Source organism: Leuresthes tenuis, unplaced genomic scaffold (genome assembly GCF_036924035.1).
Source record: "Leuresthes tenuis unplaced genomic scaffold, fLeuTen1.0.hap1 SCAF_3, whole genome shotgun sequence".
Classification (NCBI taxonomy): domain Eukaryota; kingdom Metazoa; phylum Chordata; class Actinopteri; order Atheriniformes; family Atherinopsidae; genus Leuresthes; species Leuresthes tenuis.
The window spans coordinates 13855691-13881587 of record NW_027325357.1 but is presented as its reverse complement, the minus strand read 5'-3'; the positions used below and the strand labels follow the sequence as shown (position 1 = coordinate 13881587).

Here is a 25897-nt window from a genome sequence, read left to right as displayed (position 1 = left end):
AACAATAACAACCCCCCCCCCCCCCCCCCAAAAAAAAAACATCAGGTCTTTAATAAACTTTCTTTGATATGCATGACAACATATTCAGCTTTTCTTTTTTCCTTTGGCCTAATCAAATTACCCTTTACAAAAAGATGCTGAAATAATCATCTACAGGCGTGCTGTAAATGATAAGGTAATGGAAAATGCAATTTGACAATCCTTGATAATGCAACTAGAATATAGTTGCACATTCTTCCAAATTTAATCTAAAATGATTAAAGTGATTTATGTTTTGTTATCTGATTACACATTACAGATGAAATTAAATCCATCTCTAACCAACCCAGGTCTACCCTTTTGTCAATATTGCAGATAGATCCAAACACGTGGCACCGATATCAATGCATAATTATTGAGTCAGGTGCTACTCTGGAGTATTTCCAGTTGTCATGTGACATCTCACAAGAAGACGAGTACGGCTTTACAGTCATGACATATCCCACTCACGGGCACTTAAACTGAAGAGAAGCTTTCCACTTTTAGTAGATATATCCTGTTCAAATTGCTAAGAAAGCTCAAATATCCAAGTGAACACAAAGGCAAAATCACGTGAAAAGAGTTGAAATGTGTTCAACATGAGTGAACAGTGAAACCAGCTCAGCATCGTCTCAGCATGCCAATTAAAATTACAAAAGGCTCTGCTGCCCCCAACCTTTTTGTGTGAGCATAGCAGCATGTATCACTTAATGAAGCACTGCCAGTGAGGGTGGAGGTACTGCGACCAGACTGTATAGTCAAAGCCAGATGGCGAGGCACACATCAAAGCGACAGCTGGTTACCCGAGTCTTTATAGCTCTAAACCTAATTAGCTCCAACTAAACAAATCACTTTCATATATAATATAGCAGGGCATACTTGATGATTCAAGAAAAAAGGTGACATTCACACAATAAAATTAAGCCTTACACGTATACATGTTCAAGCTACAACATTAAAACTGGTACCATCAGCCATTATGTTTAGCATAGATCTACATTACAAAACATGATAATGTTTTGGAACATATTTTTAATACGCGCAGACATGGATGTCAGTGTGTCACATGAGTGCGTCCTCCAGGGAGTGCTGTTTGCCATCAGGCTGCTGATTGATCTTTGAGGCTTTTGTCACCGCATGTTGGGCCGAACTTTCTTTCTGCATAACCTAGGAATCGCATTGAGGATATCAAGTGAAGAAAAAAAATATATACAATCAGCATGTAAACCTTAAGTAATAATTTCAGAGTAGATATGGCTCTTAATTGCACCAACCCCCTTGATTATTCTTCTGCGAAGCTCCTCTTGTGAAAGGGGTCGTTCCTCCTCATCAGTACCAAGAGGCTCCTCTGCATCGTACTGCACACTGATGAGCAACACAGACACATTCATCAACTCAGTGTGTTTAAATATTTGTACACATTTGATTTCAAACATGTAACTAACAAATAAAAGGCTGACCTGTTCAGAGCAGGTTGCATGGTAATATTTTGCTGAAGTAGATCTTGATTCTGACCCAATAGAAGTTTGACCAGGTCTTTCGGATTGTAGTCCTTTTTCAGATCCTGTAAATACAAAAACACACTGTATTACAGAACAGAAATCACAATAAATACAGTAGATGCAACGAGAATATGTGTAAAAAGTTCAAACACTGACTTTAGACATTAGGAAAGCCTGAATAGTGAGCAGCTCATTGGTCTTTTGTTCCACAAGACCCAGATAGGACATTATGTTGTTGTCTGTGATTCCTGTAGAGGAGCCCAGTTTATCCTCAATCACTGAGCGGTCACACTCCATTTTGGAGATGATACTGTTTACTCCTGCAAGATGGAGGAAGCAAGTTAGGTTTCCCTGAAGCTGTCTGTGAATGTATTTCTAGTGTATGATACATATCTAGCCAAAACAGCTGTATGATGAATCCGTTATTTGCCTACAGTTACTTTTTAATCACTGACCGCAGATATGAGTGGATGCACATGTATCTAAGACCAATCTTTATGCTACTGGTCAATCCCCAAATAAGCTGCTCGAAAAAAGCAGTGTGTCTGTAACTATTCATACCTTATTCATGTACTACAGGACACTTTTGTTTATATTGCAAGTTATCTATTTGCAATTGAACTAAACAAACACTCGTCTAAGCAGAAGCTATCTGTTATACAGTCAATTCATGAAATAAATCATTGCTAAACCTGTTTTAATCTCATCCAGGATTTTGCTTATGATGTTGGCTTTGCTTTCAAAATCCCATGCTTTCGATTCAGTTTCCTTTTGCTGCACTTCAATGTCTCTCAGCAGAGAGCGGTGATCTTGCTCCCGCTGCAGACCTTTACTCCGAAACTGTTCCATCTCGTCTCGAATCTGTAGAGAGTAAATATCTAAATGACTTAAACTACTTCTTCCCACCATGCTTTTGCTAAAACTAAATTAACCCTTATTTTCCCCTTTCATTAAATGCTCAAAGAGTAAGCTTAAATATTTCTGCAACTTTGGCTTGTTCTATTAGAGTAAAAGGCATTTTTTAATGTAACGTTAGAGCTGATCAGAAAACAAACACTTACATGGCTGATTTGATCCTTCAGTGCTTCGGCCTCATTGTTTAGCTCATTCACAAAATTGAAGAGTGCAAAGTTTCGGTCCTCAACTAAACAGCAACAAAGCAGCATAGCAGTAAGGTACATGAAATCTTAGAAACTTAATCCTCTAAACTGACACTGATTATCTTTAATACGTTAAAATGTGTTTAGCTCTTGGCTCTTTCAGAGGAAAAGGAATGTAAAGTAAGAAACCTCATCACAGAAATACATGAAATAAACATTCACTCAACATTATTTAAACAAATAATGCATTGACATTTTAAATATCCAAAAGACATTGAAGCAAAAGACCCTGGTTTGATTACTGAGGAGTATCATCATTCAGATTCAGTCAGTGTCGTCGGATCATTGCATTGTTAATGCTGCACAACTTGCTTGTCTAATGATTGGGAGTTTTGAAGTCGTAGCGTTATAACACTAAACAAGTGACTCGTGAAAGGAGGTCACATGCTACAGGATTTTTCACAGGCTTAAGCCCACACTTGATTGTCTGGTCTTCAAATGATGTTTGGTCACAAAAACACATGCGAGAAGTGAAGTTTTTCAAATGCATGCCCAGTGGTTCACAAGTAACTTACACTCTTTTCACAATATTCTGCATGCAGCAAACATAAAAAAGGCATCGGTATTCTTACTAAAGTCTGAATTCTGTACAGTTTCCTGAGCCCAAGCTGGCTGCACACTGTTCTTCGTTCACAATGCTTGTTTTTTCTATATTCTTTTCCAGGTTTCAACCATTTCTCCTCACCCAATCATACTGGCTATAGTTGGATATAGTTGGCTATAGTTGCTCCTCCTCAATGGCTCATCCAAAATATATAGTGTGTTAGAATTTTGGTCCAGTGTGACTCAAAATGAGCATGCAATATGGTAGAAAGGCTCTAACATAATTTAAATAAAAGTACTATAAATTGGTGTAGCTCACACTGAAATAGATCAGGCCAAAATCAAAGTAATGAAAGTTGGCACCGTATGCAAATAGACAGTATGAAGTTTGGTCTTTGAGTATAGACGGGTGCGAAAGACTTACCCTGGATGAACCTGGTGACCAGCAGGTCCAGGTTGTCCTCCCCTGTCACAGTCTGAATCCTCTCAAACACCTCTTCCAGAGCATCCAGCGACTCTTCCCCTGAGTCCATCCTCTTCTGTTCCTTCAGCTCTGACACTAGCAAAATCCATCACAATCTCAGCTGAATGAGCACAATGCTATGAAAACGTCTACAACCACAATGAGCAGAAATGGCTTCAACAATACCTCTACCTGATGCAACCAGTGTCATGTTTATCATTTACAAATTCCTCCTGAAACTGACTGCTGAAGGTAATGATGCTAAAAGACCTTAAACTTGTATGTTGTTTTGCCTTTTATTGGTGTAGCACAGTGCAAATTTGGAGACCCCTCGTCTAAGAATCGTTCATCAGGCAGTACGTGTGCTGTTAAGACTGTGGAAGAATATAATCTCTACTAATTACTTAAAACTCAGGTTGCCTAAGGCTAATATACCAATGTCATAGTCATGGTGTTCAACGATATAAATCAATCAGCTAATCAGTAACATTTAAAACATTTAATGAAAAAGGCTGCTTCTTACACTGTCTGGGTCCCATCTCGTGCTCGTTGTCCTGCCCACTCCTCTCGCTGCACTTGGTACTCATGAACTCTTTCAGGCTAAACTCGTGTGCAATAACCCTCTCAAGTTCTTTCATCTCAGCATTGTACTGGGCAAGGTCCTTCACTGCCTTCTCCCTCATCATGTTCATCTTGGACTGAGCCTCCACCCTTATGTACAGATGGCAAATAAAGGCTGCACATTATACTTCTTTGCTCCACATTTGAGATTTGAAAGAGGAAGCTATCTTAAATTTCACCTCGCATCATAAGCAGCAGTGGACGAGTTGATCATTTCCCCGATCTTCTTGCGGACTTCTTGCAGCTCCTACAACATAAAGAGGGGCATGTTTTAATTTGACTACTGTTTACCAGGTGAAACAACCTGAATAAATGACAGGCAAGCTCAATGACAACAAAGCTAAGTACACAAAAACAGAATTAGCTTGTCTTTAAATCATATATGACGTAGCCTCTGACCTTGTTGAGCCTGTTGTGCAGTTGCTGGAAACGGGCTCGCTCTATGTGAAGACTCTGCAACTCCTCTTTCAGGTGGCTGTTTTTGGCCAGCTGCTCATTGAACTGGATGGAGGCCTAGAAATAAGACAAATTCAATCTTTAATAAAATGAAATGAAACAGAATAGAATAAAAAATGAAAATATATACTCCTGGAAATATGTATGATTTGTCTCTTCTTTTTAGCTACTTTGTAGAAAAGAGTATCATGACTCACTCTGTCCAGTTTGTATTCCAAAGTGCGGATGGTCTTCTGAGTCCTCCGTACTTCCAACCTTTGTGAATCACTGGTACTGACCACTCTCAGTTCTGCCAGCTTCAACTCTATGCTTGAGATCTACCAGTTTTAAAGACACATGACATAATCGATGGTTTGTGTGACCAAAAATCTCAGCAGCATGAGAGGAGATGAGGAAAAAGAACTCGATCAACCTCTTGTTGCAACTCATTTTGACTTTGCTTTTCTTTCTCCAGCTCCTCCTCCACGATGTCTCTCTGCTTGAGCAGAATCTGAAGGCTCTGAGTGTCCTCGCTGTCCTGCTGCTGACGGGAAAAGCTTGTGCATGCACTGAGGTTTCGATGCAGCTCATGTCGCTCCCTCAGCAGCTTCTCAATCTCCTGCCTTCATCCACATCACAAAGACAGTTGATCAGATATATAAAGAAAACAAAGTACAAACAAACTCAGTATAGTGCTTATTCACTGTTGCTTGCGGATCTGCTCCCGGGCCTGGATGATGTAGGCCTGCCGATCTCCTTCCATGATCCTTAGTTGTCTCTGAAGTTTGGCTAGCTCTGATTCTGTTTGACAAAGATCAGGTGCACATTGTAACTGTTTCAACCATGCAACTGTCAAAAATAACACTCCTGAGAGAGTAGCAATATTTAAAATTAATGGCATGACCCACATTAGCCTACCTGTGCCATCAATTTCCATTTCACTGTTGTCCGAACGCGCACTTTTGGCTGATCTTCCTTGAGGCATGGTTAGATAGGCTTCACAGAACCAAGGTGAAAAGTATTGCTGTTTACAGATTACACTGATTTATTATTAGTGAAAATGATTCTTTCTTCTGACCGTTAAGTAAATAAAACCAAACTATTTAGGGTCAAATTCTGCTTGGAAGCGGCATTTGCATGTCACATCACTTGACTTTCTGTCCATTTAAAAAAAAAAAATTATTATTATTATTTTTTTTACATTGGAAAGGCTACAAAATATAAGTTTTGTCAAAATCATTTGCTTGACGATAACATTTGAACACAGGATTTTTGTTATGGCACCACATTTTCTATGCTATTGCATACCATGAAAATCAGGTTTACTATCATTAGTTTTACAATTAACAAAACATATTCATCTTTGAAAACTATAATTGTGCCTTGCTGCGCATTGCTGTATTTCAAGTAAATACGGTTAACCAAAATAATATATTCAAACCTTAGTTTATGCCCATTGTCATCAAAATAACAATCATTACTCAATGCTAACATGACTGAACCATAAAGTGCCCATGCTAGATATTATGAAAAGCTTAACAGCTTGGTTTCAGATCATGTGTTATGCTGTTTAGGACAAAAAAGAGTTTATCTTACCAGCGGTAAGTATGAAAAGAGAAAACCCAGCGACCTCCCTCAGGACAGGCAACAGCCCAGCAGCGGCTTAAGTTGTTAGCAACTGTTGCTAAGACTATTTCGACAAGCAGTCCCTGAACTCAGCCTCACAGGCATCAGGTACCCAGCTCCAAGATGTTTAACTCGCTTTTACTAACAGTTTGGAGCTGTTACTTCAGCTCCAGTTTTCTTAACATTTGGCATAAAACTTAGCATTTTTGCGCAGTAATCATGTTGCAATAACCACAAGTACATGACTGTAAAAACATTATTACTGAACTGACTAACTTGGATTTGGTAGGCTAAGTGTTACTCTCAATCAAGGCCGTAATTACCATATACAAGAGAGAAGGAGGAGGGAGGGGAGGATCCCCCCAATATTCAGATATGCTCAAAATGTCTCCCCTCAATATCCCATGTGTTAGCGAATTTATATATATAAATGATATATTTATATATATAAATTATATATTTATATATATAAATTATATATATTTATACATATAAATGTTGACTCCATGGTGACGGAAAAAGTAATTGAAAAAGTCATTTCTAGCTGTGGCAAGACCTTGAACCGGACCTGGTGAAGTAACAAGTATATGATGTTCAGTAGGGAAATGTAACTATGCAAAAAAACATTTTACCAGGACAGTGGTCTAGCTTTCTTTTTCTTAAAGCTTTTGTCCACCTACCTTTCAGAGGATGGAGTCATCAAAATTTGCTTCACTTTGAACTGATATGATGAAAAAGTGATGATCCATTAGTTTACTGATTCTATTTTTCATGTCACAATATGTATAAGAAGTAATACATATTTAGTAATCTACATTTTTAGTTATTTTTCTGGTAACACCTTCGCTAGAGATACTTTCATTATATTTAAAGTATTTATTCACGCTCTATGAGACTGAATATTTCCTTATATCCCACATAGATATTCCATGAAAGAATAATCACAATGCCTTGTGACATTAACAGATACAAGGAAAAAGAAAACTCTTTAATTTCCTTACTGAAGAAAAAGCAAAGGAAAGGAAAAACAAAAAAAAATCCCTTGCAGGATTCAAACTGGAATCACTGCTGTTGTTGTTTTTCTTTTAAATTTTTTTGCACAAATGTTTAGGGCGATGCTTTATGGTAAAATTATCCAAATTTGAGCAAGCGACGGCCAGATGTACACTTTCCCTTGGCAATATATATTGAAATCAAATGACAGAGGTGGCACAGGCTGATTTGCCTCCACAAATACTGAATAAGTATAGTCATTCAAAATGTGTCCCATCAAATAGCTCAGCCAACACGCACAAGCTAATTAGCATCCAGGCTAATATTTAGAGCCCGCTTGGGATTCCAAAATGTTGTCCTCAGTTTCCATGAAGATGTTTTTGCCCAGATGGGTTTATGGTGGGTCTTGGATGAATCTCACACTGGTAGAGCAGGACAATAATGGGTTAAAGAGATAATGTCTTACAGATGTCTATGTTTATTGCACTTTTATTGTTATTCAATTAATGTAGTTGTTAACAACATTATATTAACAACACAAACAAAACAACTTTCTTCATAGTTAATGTTATTATGATACTGGTTAGATTACATGTACTAACATACTGTAGATTATTATGATAAAAATATACACAACATTCTGTTTCTATATTACATCTACACCTTGTTCAGTTAATATTTCATATTTTGCATGACTGCAGATTATTTAATACAATGTGCAATAAAGTTATAGTTTTACAGCACATTGTAATAGTAACTGTTTTGTTGCTATTAGCTTTAAGTTGTAAAATACACAACATTGAAATTTCATTAACGACGCATGCAAAGATATATTTGACTCTTAAATGTGCATCTTCATTTTTTTCTTGGACAGCATCATTCATGAAATCGTATTGTAAAGAGACACCGTTTATTTCTCTGACTGCGGCTGTGGCTCCTCCTGAGCTGGTGTAGGTGGGACGCCCTCCAGGAAGGTACAGAAGTGCTCTGCTGTGTTGAGGTCAGGCTTTCTTACAAGCAGGTAGCACTTTGGGAAGTAATACGCTACCACCAGTCCTAAGATGCCTGCCAGGGTAAAATAAACATGGACCATAGACCTACTCTTTGACCCGGTGGAATCAGAAGCGCTCAAGCCTGTGTAGACTGGAATAAAGATCACCCAAATCACACAGTAGATCAAGGTGGAAAAGGTGATGTCCCTCGCGAGGTTGTACTGACGAAGAGGCTTCACTGCCATGAAGGTGCACATGAATGATACAAGAGCCATTGCACCATTTAAACCTTGCATTAAAGCAAGTTTATCGGTTGGCACTGGACATGACAGAAATGCCCTCACAAAGTTTATCATAACACTTGCAATATGCTCAGACAGAGAGGGTCCTTCTTGAGCAAACCAGCCGCAGAGACCTGCCTGCACTACACAGCAGATCAGCACCACCAACCAGCTTCCAGGGCCTCTCAGTGTGTGCAGGTAAGAGACGGCAATCTCTGGGAACTCAGTCACAAAGAAAATCTGTTTGAACACAAGAGTTTACAAACTGATTACAATGCGCACTCTTTTTCTTGTCCTTCTGTACATAATGATTTCTGACCAACGGGACCAAAAGACAGGCAATTTGGTCAAAACTAAGGAATGTTCTACATGCGACTCTGACATCTCTGATTTTAATGTCTAAAACAACCACACAGCTGGCTCCTGGTAGCTTTAGCTTATTCTAAAACTAATAAGGCTTAGATGTTTATTTTCCCCTCTTTCACAGTGCATAGAAAAACTAGCTTAGTAGGTATTAATAGCCATGTCTTGTTTCAACCAGTGATTATCATGTGTCTTGGTGGGTGAGTGGAATTCAGTTACACATTTAAATGTCTCAAATTAATAAATTATTGTCTAACAGTGACTTTAGAATCAATATAAATATTACCGGAATAGATATAAATCTGTCAGTTTCTGACATCTGGTTTCTCCATGAAAGACAAAGTCTCTGCAAAGGTGACTTGTATGTTTTACAAAACATACAATACAAAAGTACAATATCTACAATTAAGTGTGGACTGTGAGTAAGAATCCAAATATACACATTTTCTGTAAGGAAATAACTTACATTTAGGAAAGCTAAGAGAGGGAATAAGAAGAAAGCACTGTAATCTTTTGATCTGTTTTATGTCATGCCATCGTTCCATTTCTCTAAACTGCTCTTCCTCTGTTGTTATCGCATATAGCCACTGGAGGGCAGTAGTTTACCTGTAATAACTCACCTGCAATGAGATAGACATGATAATGGATAGGGCGAGCGTTTGGAAGATTGAGATCAGGGGCAGTTGAAGACGACACACCGTGTCCCCCGGCTGCCCCAGGAAGAGTAGGAGACTTAAACAGGCTCCCATAAGGCTGAGTAGAGCCACAAAGCTCAGGGCACCCCCCGAGGCCATCACCAGTGGGGTTCCTCGGTGCATCAGGAACTTGACACCGACTGACCCCTGACATATCAGCAGGGCAATCACTGACAGCATTATGTAAAGGGCTTCGGGTGTGTTCCACGCCAAAAAATCATAAACAGGGTCAGTGCAGTTAGTGCTGCGGTTCTGGGACCACTGACCATTAGGACAAATGGAACACTGGATGGCGTCTGTGAGTCAGAAAGCACAACTGGAAATTAAATCTGTTCAGCAGACATGCCCATTAGAAATCAAACCATGACTGTGAGAAAACTGATTTTACAATATTCAGAAAAAATTCAGATATAATCTTTTTCACTGTCTTACACTGTCTTACTGTCTTACACACTGACAAGATCAGCCCCACGTGTCTATGTATCAAAGCTGGAGCTACAGGCAGCACCTGGTAAACCATACTTAACGTCAGCACTGAAACAGTGGAAACAGCTTGTCGAGCTAGGTTTGAAGGTAAAAGCATCTTAAACAACATAAACTGGGTTTTTTTGAGGGGCTTTGTATGGGATTATTTTTTGGCAGCATGCGCAGATTTCCTGCAGTCTTTGCTGGTTGCCTAGCAACCATGTGGGGATAGGCTCTTGAACGTCCCTGCCACTAAAGGTCCAAAAATAATTATAGTGAGATATATTGTCATTGTCATTTCCACACACACGCGCACGAATATACACACGATTATTATTAAAAAAATATTCCTCATAAAAAGAAAAGAAAAGACTGAATAAACAAATTACCTTCATCAGCCTGAAAAGTGCCAGGCAAACAGTCAATACAGTCAAAACAGCAGGAGTGGAAGCCTTTGACTCTGCGGACCTGGCCTATTTCGCATTCTCCTGAGCAGGTAGACTGAGGAACCTGCAAAAGTTGTGGTAAGAAATATTGTTTTATGAACACAAACTGGATCAAGATTAGGACATATTTTATCGAAGGGCTTTTGAATTGTTTAAGTTGATATCAGTGTTCCAAAGAATTACTCAAATTACCGTTGAGTCTTCAGTGTGCCATTTGAAAAGGGATTTGTTCAGGGACAGTTCTCCATCATAGTAAAATCCAACAGTTCTGAATTCAACATCTGAGGGTTTATAGATCCACTCAATCACACTGTACCCTATGTTTGGGTTGCCACTTTCATCAAACTGTATGTTTTGACCATTTATGTCAACTGAAGTATTTCTTAAAACCTCCAACAGCTGAAAAAATAAGATTTAATTAAAAAGTTAAAACAAAAACAAAACAAGAAAAGAAGCTCTACACAGTTGCCTTTAGAGGTGAAAATAAATTTACCTTCCAGGGATAGATTTTAGTGTTGGGTTCCCACTTACAAGCAACCGAACTGCACTCAAGCAAGTTATGCAGTGCCTGCGCTGCACTGTAGACAGCAGCATACACACCAAATGCTGTTCTAGTCACTGTAGGGTTAGTCACCAAGCTGATATTACCAGCTGACAGGTTCCAGCACTGTGAGCAGGGATTGAAAGGATTGCCGGGCTTTAGTGCTGGAGGGGATGTCTTTGCCCTCTCCTCACTCAGTTTTTGGAAGAGTTCATGTGTGTAGGGTGTGAGCAGATCCAGGGTATCTGTCTTGTCGATGAATCCGATGATTGTGCCAATTTTGTGGATGTTGGGGAGAGAAGTCACTCGTTGGCTGATGGACCAGCTTGTGCTGGCAATCCATACGCCTGTTAAATTGTTCTTTATAACCTGCAATAAAGTGGACAAGATGACTTCCCAATGTAATTCATGTGACACCATGATGGGAAGTGCTTTGATTCTCTGCCACACTAACCTCTTTAAAAAAGAACTCGGCGGCCCCAGAGAGCGCAAACACCACCACTACTTTGGCCTCAGTTGCTTTGATGTTGTTAATGATGGTTTGGACTGCTGGGCCGGGTTCAGTGTATACTGGAATCAGACCCTGATAGGCCACACAGACAGACATATTTTCTGCCAGTTTGGAGAACTGCTGCACACCTCGTTGTCCATACTCCTCCTCACTGCCCACCACTGCCACCCAGTTCCATCCAAACACCTGTATAAGATGTGCCATGGCGTCCACTTGCCATTTGTCACTGGGCACCGTACGGAAGAATGATGGGTAGACAAGAGTGTCGCTGAATTTGTCACTGGTGGCACCATAGCTGATCTGGGATGAGAAAAGGTTATACTATGCAACATTTAAATTAGAAAACAGGCAACAACTTTGATATTAGGTTTTTGCTGTCTTATTGGTGTTTTTTTAAATCTAGATTAAGATCATTATTAAAAATGTATCTGTGTTTAAGTAAAGGAAAAGTTTGACCCTCAAAAATACAGATCACAACTTATCTGATTGTTTGAAAGCCTATCTAAATGTTTATTTCTGATTGGACTGGGTTACATTTTGTGCTGAAACTCATGACTATCAGGATTATCTTGTAACTTAACTGTTACTGCTGAATGTTCTACAGTTATCAAATTAGTAAAAATGAATCTCAGAAAAATAATCCAATTCAACTGCTCTGCCATGAATTCTGCTTTTATAAAGTGCGTTCACGTTCAGTTTTCATTGACATTGTGAGAAAGGTTGATAGTTTTCTGTTTGTTTGTTGAGGCCCCGCTCTGTGGCATTTGGAGGGCAAAAGATTAAGAATACTTTACACAGTCTAGTGTGTACGCCACTTTCTTTCATTCTGCACTGGAGCCTCTGTATATTAAGATCTGTCCCACACAATTGTTTACTGCCAGGCTAAATGATTTCCAGATCTAAATTAGCTAGCAATTGCCCGAAAGAAACTGAAGTCTAGCGTGTGAAAATATCTAAAAATGAAATTTTTGTTGTTTGGGCGAAGAACATTCAGTAACAACTGTTGAGTTTCTTGGTGTTATTGTATGTCATTGATGTATTTGAATCCAAACCTGGGGCATTAGAAAGAATCCCAGGAGTTTTCCAATGACTGACACCATTTCCGAGGTGAAGGGACCAATTACAGCTGATATGCTGGTCTCATAGTCAGTGTAATTACATTCCACAGACAGAGCGTTGATTGATTTCTCAGTAAGGAAAGAAAGAGTAGGCTTCACAAGAACAGAAGAATGTCCACATGTATCATAGATTTCATAACCTAATTTGATGCCAGGGAGCAGTGTCTGGTTTGCATTGATCTCATCCACTGCGTATTTCATTACCAAAGCAAGGCCCAGTCCATGTTCATTTACACTGTTGAACAGCATCCAGAAAAGAACAAAGCAGAATCTATGTTAGTCAGGTGAAACATACACGTGGCCACACGATCTCAGATAATAGGGATAATTTACCTTTCACAACTGATGCTGTTTGGCTCCGTTATGGGGCCGAGGTTGCTGGATTGCTCATTAATAGGAAAGAGTCCTCCGAGCTTTATGTCCCCAGACAAGCTGAAAAGCTCCGTGGAAATGTTGCTGAACCACTCAGGTGAGCTCACGTTGGCGCTTGCTCTACACAACCAGCACACCACCAGCAGAATAAAGTGAGCCATGATGCAGATATGCTGGAGACTGCAGTTAAAGCTCGAGAGCACCGTACATATCTTTCAGTACATCGCAAAATATGACTGTATGCAAACTCTCCTGAGAGCTCCAAGGCCCTCCCCTTCAGGGCCAGATGAGAGCATCACTAAATCATGTGAAATAGCCCTTATTAAACTGACCGACATTAACATTTGTGGTTTGAATGAACAGGAACTTTTTAACTTCCATTTTAAAGTGGCATGTATTAATTACTATTAGAATATATGATTATACTTGTAGTACTAAATACAGTATTGTGCGTGTTATGTAATTTCACTAAAATTGTTAGGACATTAGTTGTGATGAGGTGTAAAAAGTGCATTCTTATTTCATGACTCTTTTTTTCAGCTATGAAGCTATTACACATGACAATAAAAGTCTGAATTTGCCTCTTCTGTGTCTGTGTGTGCGCTGTGCCGGTTGGTTTCACCTTTCCGGAAAACTTTCCTGATATTTGCTTGTGGTTTGAACTCTGATTCCCTTTGGTGTAACTATCTCTTGGAATGTATACATGTTGTAAATTCCTGTTTACCCACTTATCCCGAGATGTTGTCACAGCAAAACCTCAACTGTTGTCAAGTTATTGTTTTTTAAGTTTGCTCATCATATCATTACAGTGAAAATTGATGAGGATTTTTTCCTGTTACAACTGCCACAGAAATATTATAAAAAACACTAATAAGTGTTTATCCCCACCGTGCTAATACTAATACAGTGATCTTGTTTTGATGTTTCATTGCATGTATGCTTATTTTTTTTGTGTTATCAAGTTTTGTATTACCACCTTGTGACACCTCAGTATTGGTTTTGCATGCTCCTTTGCATGCAGGGTAGCTCATTCACTGTCATATTTCCTCCCATAATATTTGCATTAACCCACAGTGGACATTTGCACTTGCAAATGATCTTTTGATTAGATTTCAAACCGACTTTTATTTCTATTAAAGGTTCAGGCTGCCTATTTATCCATGTTCTTTACCCTTAGAAAGCCACATAGCTGTTTTGTTTTATATACTTTCATTTGAACTTTGAACTCAAGAAACTCTTGAAGACCCAGAACTTCAGAGAGTATCTCTTACCCTTGCATTTATCCTGTACTTCCATACCTCCTGCCTGCACTCTATCTCTACACTGTCACCCCTGTCCCCTCTGACAGAGTCTGACTAGTGGTTTCCTTCTATGTAGCTTATTGTTAGCTATGATGCTAGCTGTAATGTTATATCCTCAAGTTTAAGTAGCTTTGGATAAAAGCATCTGTCAACCGCATAAACATAAACATGAACTACTTTTTTATTAAATAGGGGGACATTAGCAGGGCTGGAATAAACTTGCCAAATACCGTGGTTGTCTTATTAGTATACAGCAATGTCCCTAAAATTAACCTGTGCTGAAACTGAACTCCTAGACAAAACCAATGTGATTCCATTGATGAAAATACATTTATTCAAGTTATTTATAAGGTAATTTTATGAAAATTGTCATACTATTTTATTATTCCAGTGTACCAAATTTCAGATTATAACATTTTTACATTTATTTGACAGCTCTAGCCTACTTTTAAGATGACCATCTTATGCAACACATAGTAAAACTGATACACAGAACACTCGTTTTTTCTTTTAACCCTTTTTATTTCAATTCTTTGTTTTAATAAATGTTAAAATGATCCAATATCTCACAGTCAACCGAATATTGGAGAAAAAGTATATAGACTTATAACAGATTTATGTGACAGAATCTCATTTTGTTTAATTTCTCTCTTTAATCCCCTCACAACCCCTCAGATTCATTTAGTGTTACTGTACATAGAACTGAACCTAAAGTTGTCACGATTTATGTTTTGATTCATGTCTTGTCTCGTCATTTCCTGTATTTTTAAAAAAATCACTAACGTCCCTCTCGTTTCAGGTACCTTGCCCTTCCTCCTGTGTCAAGTGCTTGATTGTCTTCCCTGATTCCCAAAGTGTTTCCACCTGTTCCCCTTGGTTCCTCATGTGGTCATATAGTCTGCGTCTCCCTCTGTCCTATGCCAGTGTGTTGTTTCTTGTCATGAGCGTCACTACTAGCGTTTTGTTCCACAGAATCCTCCTGCAGAGCATTATCTTTTTTTAGTAATTTATTCCAAAGCTTTAGTTTAATCTCATGGTAAGTTTTACAGCCTTGTTCCTTTTTTTTGGAGAGATTTTTATTTGTTCCATAGAAACCTCCATTAGTGGAGCGATTTTGTGTTTTGTTTTAGAGGTCTTTTGTGCCGCCATTAAAGGTGTGTTTTAAGTTTATGGTTAAGATTTATAGTGCCTCTGTTTTCCAAGAGCGCTTCTTTATTTATGTCCGCCTCAACAGTAGAGCGAGAGAGTTTGTTATATCTAATAGCCCTTTGATTTCGATAGTTTTTCATAGATGCACTCCTCTTCACCATAGTTATTGAGGAGAGTGCATCAGGTCTTTCACAGCCTTTTTGTTTGCTCTGTGTGGCGCTCCTCAACCTGCCTGTTGTTAATAAACACTCTTGATCTGAAACTGACCTTGCATATGTGTCCTGAGGCCCGTGACAAAAGTAGTTCCACTAACAGCAATAGGCTGCTTTCACACAATCTTTATTACGGATTAAAAAGAATAATGATACTACCATAGATAACATTGTACCACTGTGTGGGACCAATTGTAATATTTTACTTTGTCAGAGTCAGAAGCAAGATACAGCACCAAGCACCAGCCATGAGCCCACAAGTCCAGTGTGGGCTGGTAGGATTACTCATTGAGTGAATATTATTAGAATTCATTTAATGAAAAGTGGTGTAGACCTGCTCTATATGAAAAGTGCCCTGAGATGCTAGATGATTTCAGCACTACATTAATGAAACTGACATGAATTGATCAGAAGGCTTTTTATAAAGGGGAGATTTGTGCAGAGAATTATGACTATTTTTAAAATGTGATTTAGAGTAGGAAGCAGAGCCGGGAGCCAGTAGTGATGAAGGGACTGCTTCTGTCAGTATGGAAGAAACAGGTGAACTGTCGTAACAGAGTGTGTGAACAAGCAAGCACTGGTTCCAATATAACCACTTTCTATTCCCAAGCGATAGTAGTGACCCGTTATATTTTTTATCATTAAAAGTAATATAGTAAATACACAAAGCCCACAATTGAAAGGAAATAGGATGAAAATAACATGAAATAAACCTGCATATTTTGCCATTGAAAATATTTTAATTGGTTAAGTCAAAATGTGTTTTCCATTTCAAATGTAAGGTTAAAATGACATGATTTTAATAACAGGTCGTGATCTAAAGTGGGCCGGTCTGAGGCATGAAACTCCAGGGCTGAAAATGAGTCCCACTCCGGCCCTGGCTGCAAGGCCAAGTAATTACAGTGAACACATTTCAACAACATGCAGTTTTGATCATACAAGACTTAGTTGAAGGCGTGATCACTATCTCAACAGCTCACAGATCCCTAAAAAACTGATCTTCTTTTCTGCTTTACAGCAACAAACCTTTGGAACTCACTGTTGCAGGTTTTTCGAATAGGTGAATACAAATTTTCTTTGTGGCCATCACCATTTTTGTCAGGTATACTATCTCTTGAGGTCAACAGGCCTGATTCGAAGACATATCAGTTACAGGAAGGGTTTGTTTGGGAACATAAAGAGAGGTATTCTGTTGCCTATCTTGTTAGTCATCTTGACGTAAGAGGAACGGTGATGAAACCTGGTGTTTTTCTTTACTTCAGCCTGCCTGCGTGTCCAGCCTACACCTAATTTTTCCACTCCAATCTGGTATTCACAGTTCTATCCTCCCTGTGAAAAGTCAGTATCACTTTATTTGCAGGAATATTAAAGAATTAGACCATGTCTCTGGCTGGATCTTGTGTGTGAATAGTGTGGGCTCAGTGTTTCTGTGCGCAGACAGTGGATCTAGATTAAGATCTTGTTTATGCTTCAGCAGCTTTCTTTTTCAAGCGTGAATTCACCTCCTACCTTCTGTGTTGGAGCAACAATAAACTTTCATTGATGATGTTCTCCAGAGTCACACACATGCAAGCACTTTTATTTTATTTACAAGTTTTGCAAAAGTTGTCCATAGCCAGATACATTCATTATTCAACAGATAATACAATCAAAATACTGAGCAGCAATCTGTATACACAACTACTGTCTGACTTTACTCTCCCTTGTTTTTATTGGAACAGTTTTGAATTGCTAGCTTTGACTGCTAACATTTTTCAGTCAGCAAATTGGAACCAAAACTATTTGCATGGACAATTCACTCTTAAAAACTTAAAAGTCCCATCTCTGGTTCTTATTTGTCACTTTTATTTATCCTGTGTAGCTGTTTTTTTAAAAATCTAAAATCCTCTTAACACTGTAAATGTAGGCACTTATGTAGCTCAGCCACTAGATGTCAGATGTGTGTATTTTTTCAGCCTCAGTTACATGCAGAACACACACTTTGCATGACCTAAAGGGCTGCTGAAATTTGTTTCTTTAATCAAACATACAAAATGATGGTGATAATATTAGAGAAATTCATAGGTATTGTGTTGTTGGTGATGTAGTGGTTGGGAACTCTTCCTCTTTGTGTGGGTAGCAGGTAGACTGTGGAGCAAAGTGTTGTTTGAACACCTGATAACAGAAGGGAGTTAACCTGTATAATGCTGCAATGATAATCTTGATCCTGGAACTTTCAGTTCTCACAAAATCAGACGAATTGCTTGTTTTGTCCTGCTATCCTGACACCATGTTTCCTGTGTTTGTAGATTTCCAGGGGTAAGCCTTATCACCTGCAGAGGAGGGAGCATTGTTGCACAACAGCTACTCACATTGAAAAACATAGGTATTGTTTGCATCAGGGGAACTCCATGCATGTCCTGATGTGAAGAAATGGATACTCTCGCACCTTTGCTGTGCTTTTGTGCTCGTCCAAATGTACCATGTCTTGCAAATAGTATGCCTCGAGTGCCCCTTCTGTCTGCCTCAAATGACTGTGACCACTGCAAAACACAAGCTTCTCTCCCTCCCTCAGAGAGACCCAGGAATACCACCCACTCCTCGCTTCCTTTCTCACCCCTTCCCTCCCACTGCCCCCCCCTGGTTGCAGAGTGGCTGGATCACTCTAATCTCCATTGCTGGCCTGAGAAACACTGGGCTCGTTGTTGACATGCTGGCTTCATACCCCACAGGGGCTGACAAATTATTAGCCAGGCTCTCTATGTAGAGTGAGGACATCCAGCCAGCCAGCAAGTCTGTGCAGCCAAGCAGCAGAATACTAAACTAAGCTACTGGACGTCAGACCATCTGTCTCGATCAGCTCTATGTGACAGTGATGCTGGAGGAAATGTGGGAACGCTGAGATCCCGTTGTGGGGCAGCGAGGGCGACAGGTCAGGGAAACCAGCTGTTGTTTATAAAAATCCGACTCTCCCATTGCTGTCCGAACACACACATATGGAGGTGTTCTTACCTTACCTTGAAGAGTTAAATAAAGTATCCATCCTCCCCCATTCCAGCAGAAAAACTTGTTCTTCTTCGTGTCTGTAGCCAGTGTGTCTGTGTGCATGTGCAGCTCACAAGTGTGTTGCAACTAGTGTATGTCCATATATCCACGTGAGAACGTTTACATAAACAACAGAATCAATTTTTGTGCATTGTTCTATCTTGCTTACGGTCTGATGAATATAAGCCTTTTGCTGTATTTCATTGTTCTCATCACGCTTTTCTGCTGAGGTTAATCCATTGCAGCAACATTTTCTTGCGTACAGCAGGAGCTTGATACATTAAACAAAAAGTACATATAAATTAACTAGATTCTTAGAAGTGTGTTAGCCCTTTCTAAGGACTGGAGCAATAATGTTTGCACTTTCTATTAACTAACCCTCAGGTCAGGGCAAAAGGGGCTTTGGTGCTTGGCTCTCCATTCACAGTTCAAATCTGGGACAAAAGTGTTCGGCTTTAGTCTGCCCTGCTACTTACAACGCAGTGGTTGATAGGCTCACAGCAGCCGATAGGGATAAAGTAACGAGAAGTTCATGAGCTTATTGAATAATCTGAATAAAGAGGAGAAACAGTTTTATCCATTGTGTTCTAAATCAAACTGGATATGCAGGGGGATGAAATGCAAATAAATATCACCTAGTTTATTCTGACTGTGAGGGAGCAGTGAGTCAAAGAATAACCACAGACCTTGAAATCCAACATCACCTCCAGGATTGATTCAGTTATCTATCACTGTGGAAAAGCACAGTGTTGTCCCAGCTGTGTAAACTCTGGTGACAGTAGGGACAAATGAAGTGACAACCAGTTTGTGGGGTCCTTTTGTATAAGCAGTAGCAGATCTGCAATCGGCTGCAGCTGAATATCTGAACATTTTGCACATTTTGACTCGAAGGAAAATATCTTTATCATGCACTTACCATGCACAATATAAGCTTGGGACATGCCATTATACTGTCTGTGTTTTCCCACCTTTTTTTCAGTATCTCCACACTGCGGTGCATTGCATAAGCCAGAATGTGCTTTACTGATTCATTTTTATTTCTTTGGATGTCATATACAAATACAAAGCCCTTCCACACCTTTAGTTGGTCTCTCTGACGAGGTTTTTCTGCTTCTGCAACCAATTCATAGTCAAGTTGTTTCAAAGCTTTTGTCTTAGGGACTTAAGGGGATTATATAAAAGATTTTGTCATGCAATTTTGTTGTTGGGTAATAGACATATAAATTGAATCTTGAAACGGACACTAAAAAGTTAATCTGACTTCATGTTTGTCCTGTTTGACCGTGCGTGCATGTAAATGTGAATGCATGTGTGTCACTGTGTGTGCGTAGCTCTGGTGGCGTCATGTTACATCCCAAAGCAAACTGATAGGTCTCTCATCTGTCATCTTTCAGTCTGTGACTCATCAGACGAGTTATCTGTAATCTTTGAGTTTGTCTGCTCTGCTCCTGCGGCTTTTATTTGCTGCAGCTGATGAACTAAACCATTTCATAGTAAAGTAAAATAGCATAAGATGCACAGTTGGGACATTATTGGTCGAGACTAAAATTGTGTGGACATAGCTGAATTATCATATCAGTTAGTGTTTGATTTTCATTTGTTCTCCATTACGCACCGTTTATGAAAGAAACAATAAAAAATTACCTTGAAAAAGAAGCTTTTGGATGAGTTATTCTTTTTTCTTGTTTTACTTGTTTCTTTGTAGCTTGACATCCTCATGTCTGCATTTCGGATCATCTTTCATGTAAATGAAGCTTTAAAGGAAGTTTCAGTTATTTGTTTAGCTGCCTGACTTCAAATTTAGCCCTTTTCAAAGTTAGATGTTTTCATAAAAAATAACTTAATGTGTTCTACACCTGCTTGGCATCAAGTAGCAGAAAAACCCAATCATTAAATATATGATGGATTGAGTGAAGCGTATCATTATGATAAAGATAAACCAATAAGCCGTTACAGTATATCAAGTTCCAGATGATGTTTAGGTCTAAATAGCTTTGATCTCTGGGCAGGATTCACACGAATGCAATGATCCTGGTCCTGATACTTAGAATTGCAGCACCAATCAGTAATGAGATCAGACACACTGTTAGTAGGGCAATTTGATAGTCTGGTGCGTCCACTGCTGCTTGAAACAGTTTAACAGTTCTCAACTTTCCACAGCAAGCTTTGCATGCAAAGTGAAGCAAGACCGAGAATTCCATTCAGCAATAAGTCAATCCATTCAAAGTGAATGGAAAGCCTCGATGCCTGAAACACACGTGTGAATCCAACCTTAGAGGCGTTAATTCCCCAAGATCTCTGATGGTGTCCCGTTGAATTAAGTTCTGAGATGTTAGCAGCAGAATTTTTAGTTTTGCACATTTCAACATAGGGTCTAAAAAGATCAGGCTTAGCCTTTAAATAAATACAACTGAAGCTTATATCTACTGAGATCTATGGAATTTGGGGTCTAAGTAAACACACTGAACTCATGTTCCTGAAACTATCACCTAACAGCTACTGCAGTATGGCACGGTGCATTTTTTGCTCAAAGAGACTACCACCAATGAATTATGTTGCTATGAGGGGGTGTGTGTGATAGGAAGAAAGGTTTGATGAATGCATGAATGCATGCCAGATGAATACCCATTGCCAAAGTTTCCCAAAAGAACATTGCAAAGACCATCATACTGACTCTGACTTCTTGCCTGCTGCCATTTCTTTCTTAACACCAAAAGTGTCCAAAAGTGCAGACTTTAGTCAGGTGTTGCTATCATTTTCATCTCCCCAATGTCCTTACTTGGGCAACTGTTGTTCATAGCTGACCACAGCATGCCCAGAACATCCCACAAGACCTTCTATTTTAGAGGGTTTTTTTTTATCTTATCACTTGAGATCTTGGAACATTCAATGTTAGCCACACAGATCCTCTTTCAACATTTTATATTCTTCCATCAAGTATAAACTTTAAGAACCAACTGTTTTCTTGTTTCTAGATATACTGCATCACTTGACTGGTGGCATTGTAATAACATAACCAATGTTATTCACCCTACTTGTCAGTAATTTCAATGTTGTGGGTCATAATCCTATGTTTGAAAGTATTGTTAGAAACCAAATACAGCCTAATAAAGAGTAAATGATTACTTTGAATCTATCATGAGGACAGAACTATAACTAAATATAGGTTTGAGTTGTTTTCCAAAGTTTTTATTTTTATCTATTTCAGCTGCACACATGAAAATAAACTAAAATGTGTCCACAAAGTATATCTGAAAACCATGAAAAATAGTAAAAAAGCATTTCTGACATGTCACGTACATCATCCAAGGTTTACTGTGTGCATATTCAGCCAAGGGACATTCAATATTGTCTAAAAATAAAAGAGCTGTTTCCTTCAGATCAGTGGCCAAAGCTTCCTTAGTTTATGACTGACTTCAGGAGATACTCCAGAGCAGAAGCCAGAGCCTTTCACAGTAATAACAGTGTTTTCAGACGATGGACTCTCTTAAACGTACAGCCTCTCTCCCATTCGGGCTTCATTTGAAGTGAGGTAGCCTGTTAGTGAGCAGCTGGAAAAACATCCTATGAGTGGGCGGCTGGATCTGAACAGTAAGAAATTGTTGTCACCACGGATTGAAACACTTGGAAGCCAGAGAAGCAGAGAGCAATTCAGCACTGTGGAATTTTACCAGGACAAACTTATGTAAGAGGCTGATCTGACATAGGACGGAAGGTAGGAGTTTTAAACAGAGAAGAGAGAGACAGGAAGCAGCTAGAGAACTGCAGAAGCAGTGCTCGGAGGTAGTGTAGCCAGGTCCCAGTGCTGGGGAAAAGTATTGTTTATGAGTAGATAAATGGAGGGAAGTGAAAGCTTGGGATGTCTGATGCTTCAAGTTCTGTCCTGACTCTGCCTGCCAGAAGGTCTCTAATTCTGTTTTCTGTCTCTCATGCTGAACTCTGTCACCCTGCATTTACATTTGAAGCCTGAGTCACGCGTTGAGTTTGTCAGTCATCAGATGATTTGATGCAGTTTTATTAAAAGGAGATGTGTCTTTCCCTCTGACTCAATAATTGCTTCCTTCTGAAGACAGACAGAGATCAGCATCTGCTATAAAGAACGGGGGGGTGGGGGGGTGTTGACTGTTTTTAGAAACATACCAGCTGCCACAATCTGACCCTCAGGGTGTCTGTCCTCCTCAGTACAGGTTAGCAGCAGCTCCATGCTGCCACATGCCCAGTCATTTCAGGGAACTTGACTCTGTCATGCTTCACCACATGCTGAGACACAGTTTAATATATGTCATCAGTGATAAGTGAATCAGCTTGTACTTTTCGTTATGGTTTCTTGGTAAATGCTGTCTTTACTAGTAAAACGTAAGGACACTTCCATCACCACATGGTGCAGTCCAAATAAAGGAAAATGTAGTATCTATGTATGTACAGATTTCTTCAACTGCTGTGAAAAGTCAAGGTAAGATGACATACCTATTGATGTCTTTCCAACTATAGAAAAGTAATTTACATATGGTATTATCAAATATGTGTAAATATGTTGATATGTACATTTTTTGTGTTTGCACTGAATGAGGAGTTGCTTTCAATCTCAGTTTACTGTGTTTAGTGACAATAAATATTCTATTCTGTTCTACTCTATTCTATTCTATTAAAGAGATATCAGCATTTGGGTATGAATCTGTAAGATTACTGGAAGTTTTCTGCTTTTTTTATTATTATCTGCAAGGCATCAATGAGTTGTGTTTCAGTAGGTTTGGGTTGAACACAGGTAAACCAACCCAGCTGCCAGACTAAAACCATACGACCTTCAGAACAGAAAATGTATAATCACAGAAGTGTACCTCTTCTTTGCCATTTTGTATTTCTTGAAACCTCTTGGGAAAATTGCACAGCTGCACATCTTTTCATGCAGCAGTGCAACTCTGTCAACTGATGAAAAAACATTCATTTTGAGGTTGACTGGTGGTTGTAGGTGTCAATCATTGCACCGTTGTCCAGGAAACCCGTGTTCATCTCTGCTATGACAGAAATCTGTGCTGTATTGACACATAAGATGGCAAATAAAATATTTCGGGCAACTGAGCTGATGTAAACAGTCCACGTATAGAGCAATACAAGTGAAAGTGCATTGGCCAGAGTGTTATCTTGAGCCCAATAGCTCTCTGCGTTCAAACAATGACCGTTGTTTAGAACAGAAAGTTTTGGTTCAAATATCCAATGGCTCCACTAGAGGCCATAAAACATTGATAATTACCCAGAAAAGCAAGGTGACAAGACGATACTTGTCACATCATGAACAGGCAAAGCAGCCAACTTAGATTATAATTCAGTAGTGATGAGTGAAGCAGCTTTGTTTGATTCTTTTCAGTTGAAAAACTCTTTTTGATATGTTCACAAAGTGGCTACCTAACGCCATTAGATGGTGTACATCAAATATGACTTTACAGATTCGTAGTTAATTCACCACAGAGAGGCAGCCTGAGGTTTCACCCATTCACTTACCAATGTGATCACTCCTTCAGCTCTGGTGTGTCTCAACAACCTGTCCTAGTCCCGTGTTTTAATTAGCCCATTTCCTCCAAGTACATACAGTATGTTCAGTCCCAGGCTAATTTTCCTGTCAATATGCTTGTTTACAGCACCCACTTACATGCCTCACTAGCTCTCACTGTCCATTGTCACCAGGGGAAAAAAAAAAAAAAAGCTATTACATTGCTTTTATTATTACATCACTGGCCCAAATTTTCCAGTAATCCCTGATGATTTGCAGATGAAGACAGCAACTCTTTTTTCACTAAGACTGTACCACTATTTCAGTTATGATTATTGCAGCTATCCAAGAGATAACAGCATGGGTGAGATGACAGAGACAAAGGAAAGGAAGATTTTTATACTCTGAAAAGAAGCTTTAAACAAGGTGCGTCACCACCTTCAAATCTGCAAATTCAATTTGTAAGTAAACAGTTGGCTACTACACATCTAGTAGAAACAGAACAATATTAGTTTATTCGGTGTCACGGTTTTAGATATTTGCTCTCCAGTTACTACTGATATGATATGAACTTATAGACTACTTAATGTTCCAATACAGCATATTAACCAGGTGGTTCCTAGTTTTGCTTTTCTGCTGTTTGTCCCAGGAAGAGTACAGTACTTTTGACAGACTTTCTTACAGGTAAGAAACCAACAAGACCTGCCTTCAATTAGACCCTCTCATGATGTCTAACATGCTAGGAATTTTCTCCCATCTCATCTTTCATGCAGAAAGATATTGTGCCTTGAACTCCATAGATCTAGTTTCTTTTGAGGTGTGTGTGATTGAGATTAAGATTCTTTCAAATTTTTTTCATGCTTGTCTTTTTATTTTCAGTTTTTATTTTAATTTTTCTTGCTCTCAGTTGCAGGTTAGGTCATCATTTGGGCACCAACAGAAGTAAAGTGAATCAGAATCAGATCGTTTAACCTGTTTGGAGTAAAAAGGAAGCCATACAAGGAGAACAGAAAAAACCTCAACTCAGTACAGTGTAAAAGTGGAGCTTTGTTTAAGCTTAATGCAGCAGCTGACTAACTACTAACCTCGAATCTAACATGACATGACAAAATATGAAATAGCACGAATTAAAGCGTGGCTTAGTTTAAACCTAAGAATGTTATTTCATGCTTGCTGGCCACTAAATGTGGTACAATACTGCGTACAATTCAAGTAAAAGACGTGCACATAAAAGTGCCGCACTCACAGAAGGTATATTGTATTTTATTCAGATAGATGACTCAGTTTGTGCTGTTGAGACACAGAGTTTGCGTCACTCTGGCGACCTTACAGGAAATTCCACATTGCATTACTTCAGGCAAGTGACAATACCAGTCATCACCATCATCACACATTTGTAATAGCTATCATGATGACAAGGTAGTACAAGACGTGGCTCTCTGGTTGGTCCAAAGACCTTGGACCCCAGGGAGTTCAATCTCCCTCATCTTAAATTAGGAAAACTGTCCTGTTGGTCTTCAGTGAGACGTACATATCCTTACTGTACGTATATCTTATCTAAAAACAGGTTTACCTCTC

At 39.1% G+C, this 25897-nt stretch overlaps 2 protein-coding genes across 3 annotated transcripts; both read right to left on the bottom strand.

Annotated features, from left to right (window-relative positions):
- Window positions 1-51: 51 nt before the first annotated feature.
- Window positions 52-5882, bottom strand: odad1 (outer dynein arm docking complex subunit 1). Of its 2 annotated transcripts, XM_072383122.1 has the most exons (14): window positions 5661-5882; window positions 5447-5543; window positions 5176-5365; window positions 4961-5080; window positions 4707-4820; window positions 4487-4554; window positions 4210-4397; window positions 3648-3782; window positions 2582-2664; window positions 2213-2381; window positions 1677-1840; window positions 1479-1582; window positions 1293-1383; window positions 52-1185 (listed from the first exon to the last, which is right to left on the bottom strand). In XM_072383122.1, the coding sequence occupies exons 1-14, from the start codon at window positions 5725-5727 to the stop codon at window positions 1081-1083; spliced, it is 1695 nt and encodes a 564-aa protein (XP_072239223.1). In that variant the 5' UTR covers window positions 5728-5882; the 3' UTR covers window positions 52-1080. The 2 variants fall into 2 exon arrangements, with proteins under 2 accessions (XP_072239223.1, XP_072239222.1); XM_072383121.1 differs by having other exon boundaries at window positions 5447-5882.
- A 1953-nt stretch (window positions 5883-7835) lies between these two features.
- tas1r3 (taste receptor, type 1, member 3) lies at window positions 7836-13358 on the bottom strand. The gene is made up of 8 exons (XM_072381924.1): window positions 13107-13358; window positions 12708-13008; window positions 11599-11955; window positions 11097-11513; window positions 10796-11002; window positions 10547-10667; window positions 9618-9988; window positions 7836-8874 (listed from the first exon to the last, which is right to left on the bottom strand). The coding sequence occupies exons 1-8, from the start codon at window positions 13304-13306 to the stop codon at window positions 8272-8274; spliced, it is 2577 nt and encodes an 858-aa protein (XP_072238025.1). The 5' UTR covers window positions 13307-13358; the 3' UTR covers window positions 7836-8271.
- Window positions 13359-25897: the final 12539 nt, after the last annotated feature.